This window comes from Halyomorpha halys, unplaced genomic scaffold (genome assembly GCF_000696795.3).
Source record: "Halyomorpha halys isolate HHAL.00 unplaced genomic scaffold, Hhal_1.1 Scaffold9335.1, whole genome shotgun sequence".
Taxonomy (NCBI): domain Eukaryota; kingdom Metazoa; phylum Arthropoda; class Insecta; order Hemiptera; family Pentatomidae; genus Halyomorpha; species Halyomorpha halys.
Genome location: NW_027109139.1, coordinates 1,416 through 4,831, shown reverse-complemented (window position 1 = coordinate 4,831; position 3,416 = coordinate 1,416). Strand labels below are relative to the sequence as shown.

Here is a 3,416-nt window from a genome sequence, read left to right as displayed (position 1 = left end):
TATATATATATTGCTTTGAGGCCTCAGCTATATATATACTATATATACTCAGTCAAGATAATATACTATTTCAATTTTGATAATTATTTTTATTCTTAAACCAGAAAAAAATCCTAATAGGAATTTTTATTTTGTTTCAGATGAATCCCTGGAGTCAATAAGAAATTCACCGGCTGAGCAAAGGAAAATTACCGAACGCCTCGGTTTCCGAGAAGGCCAAGAAGTGCGCATCAACGACACGATGAGGCTGCGAGCAAGAAACCAGAGGAAAGACGCCCGCGCTCCATTCGAAAACAAAAAGAATGAAAGAGCGCTAAGCCCAGGCCGACCGAGGCCCAAAGAGCCGCCTCCACCACCGCCACCACCTAGCAAAAAGGCTCCGCCCCCGCCACCTCCGAGACAGATTTTCCCGTTCACCAAGGAGCAGATAGAGAAACTAAACACCAATCGACAACCGGAGTTCATCCCCACCAAAATACTCACCATTGACCCGGATTACCAAAATACTAAACAAACCAAAGAGGAAAAACCGAAAAGAGCAACCACACCGCCTCAGCTGTTTGGTGAGAGCTGTGTCCATGTCAACGGGGTTAAACTGAGCGTGCCTGCGCCGGAGGCTGATCCGAACGTGAATCGTACGATTGTCACAGTGGACAGTGCGCCTCCAATAGACCTGACGACATCAATAACTATCAATGAACCCCAGCCGCCAAAGAAGACTTCTGTAGTGATTGGAGAACCTTTCGTGAACAAAGTGACCATAAACATTAACGGATCTGGTGATCAGGTCAGTATAGATAGTAGCCCAGAACCAATGACAACAAACGTCACAATTGGAGAAACGACAAGGATAATAGTTGAACAGGTGAAAACCAAGAGCGAGCTGGAGATGGAAGCATTAGTGAGGAAACAGGTTGATCCAGTCCAAGCTGCTAGGAACAACCTCATACCCCATATCTGTGGGAAGGAGTCTTTTGAAGAAGCTACATCCGATGTAGATAAAACATGTTCCGAGTTGAGTTCAGACCAATCAAGCGATTCCTATAAGAGTGCTCTCGACTTTACCAAAGAGGATACAGATAACAGTTCAGAGAGGCCAAGCTTGAACTACTTCACTGAAAAAGACAAGCTAGAAGATGAAGTGGAGATCAGGATAGGTGTGGAGGAGTTCGAAGAAAACCATTATGAAACTATCAAAGATCCTATTTATGAAGAGATTTCTGAAGAACCCCCACCTTTGCCATTGTCACCTCCTCCGCCCTTGACAGAGATAGGCGATGAACATATACCAACCAAGTCGATCTTTGAAGGAGCCACCAAATATGATATAATTTCCTATCTCGTCGGTGCCAAAAGGAGAGGGATCGTCGGTGAGTCTCTAACAGAAGAGGAGTCTTGCGACTCAATGTCCCCTAGCCATTCCAGAATCAGTTCCTTCGATCTTAGCAGCAGGATTAGCAACCTCAGCAATGCTAGTGATTCCAGTGAAGACTCTTGCACTCTCCTCTTGCCACCAACTGATGTTTCATCTCTCCTCAATGAAAAAGTAAGTATACCTGTTAGTTATTGAAATGTGCAAGTAATTTTTTTATTTTAGTTTGTAGAAAAATGTATAATATAATGCAGTTAACAGTCATTTGTCAATTCATTGCAGATAAGGAAAGGATCTGCTGAAATTGAGAGGAATGACTCTGGCGTCGGATCAGAGACCAGCAGGAGTCGGTGGCAACACCTGAGCGGTATTCGGGAGGATCAGCAACACTCTTGTGAAGACTGTGACCAACCAGTGGAGACTCAAGTGACCCAAAGGCAAATATTATTAACACTTTTAATGCATACTTAGTTCAACATTATTCATTAACTAATCTCAAACAAATTACAGTGGAGTAATGTTCGCTCCCCTGGTGTGCCGGAAATGTTCCAAACGGCGAACTGAGAGGAGGGAGATCATCACTGAAATTGTAGAGACAGAGGAGAAATATGGTAGGGATCTGAGAATCATTCTTGAGGAATTCTACCGACCTATGCAAGTAGCTGGCTTGCTGACCTCAGAGCAGCTGTCAGCAATCTTCCTAAATACAGAAGAGCTGCTCGAACATAACTCCATCCTCGCTGAAAAGTTGAGGGATGCCCTGGAGATTGCAGTCGAGCAAGGTGACGAGGACCTCCTCACTGTAAATATTGGCAGCCTGTTCCTGGAGGCATCTCCAATGCTGCATGCCTTTGAGAGCTACTGTACCCGACAGGTAAATTGTTAACATATATTTAAACAATTAAAACTGTGCTAATATTACTAATGAGTAATTTTATAGACATAAACATCAGATGAAGGATGTAGATACTTGTAGGAAAACTAGTCCAGTAAGTGGGATTTTTGCACCTTTCAACATCCCTTGATATGTACCGAGTAGATGTCCCATGTAAACCCTCCCCTTCCCTACAGGAAGTGTCAAGATTCCTTTGTCAGGATTCCTACAAAATAAATATTAAAATATTATACCATGAAAAAAAAATATTACTTATAGTATAATATTTTCTTAGTAATATTAATAAGAAAGAAAATAATATACATTAATAGAATAATAAAAATATTTTTGAAATTTTTTAATAATGATGGCTTGGAAGGGGCGAAATGTCAGATTTATTATGACCAAATCATTAAACTAAGATACTGAATTTTCTTTACAAACACTAATGCAAAAGGCATTCATTAACCTGCTGACATTTCTCTTTCATTTTCATGCCAAATTTTCATGTTTATTGTGAAATACTTTAGTGTTGTATAATCTTTTTCAATAATGGAATCACACATTCCAACGAATGAAAGAACAGTTTATCAGTGGTTCACCAGGTTTCATTTTGGTGAAATGTAAAAGAAATTGTCTAATTTATGGATTTCCATAATGTTAAGAAAAATAATGTTCTTTTTAATTATTAGTACAGCTATTTATTTGTTAATAATTTTTGTTAAACATGCTTAATATTTTTGTTTCAGGGTGCAGCATCAATGCTCTTGACTAATCTTGAAAAAGAAAAGGAACTTTTGAGAATATTCTTAAGAGTATCTCAAATGGAAAACAGTGTTCTTCGGAGAATGAACCTCAATTCCTTTCTAATGGTGAGATCATGATCAGTATAATTATTTCATAAAATAAAAATAAATGAATATTCGTACTAATATCTCAAATTTAAATATATATGTATAGTTTTATGGAACACTGTAGACTAATCTCTTGTAGTATTTGTCGACTAGATCCAAATAATTAATGTGATATTGAAAAAAAATTAATTGCATAACAAATTTAATTTTCTAGTAAGCAATAAGAGGTAAACAAAATAGTCATAATTATAATTTTGGTTGAACTGATAATTAATATTTTCAATATTTTATAATTAATAAAAGAGAAAGTATTGTA

At 38.1% G+C, this 3,416-nt stretch overlaps 1 protein-coding gene across 1 annotated transcript; it reads left to right on the top strand.

The window, feature by feature from the left end:
- Nucleotides 1–140: 140 nt before the first annotated feature.
- LOC106677621 (Rho guanine nucleotide exchange factor at 64C) lies at nucleotides 141–3,118 on the top strand (the record flags this gene model as incomplete). Its single annotated transcript, XM_067047333.1, is given in 4 exon segments — nucleotides 141–1,546; nucleotides 1,655–1,809; nucleotides 1,883–2,246; nucleotides 2,996–3,118. Coding segments are annotated over 4 exon segments (2,048 nt in total), but the record flags the coding sequence as incomplete, so codon positions are not given.
- Nucleotides 3,119–3,416: the final 298 nt, after the last annotated feature.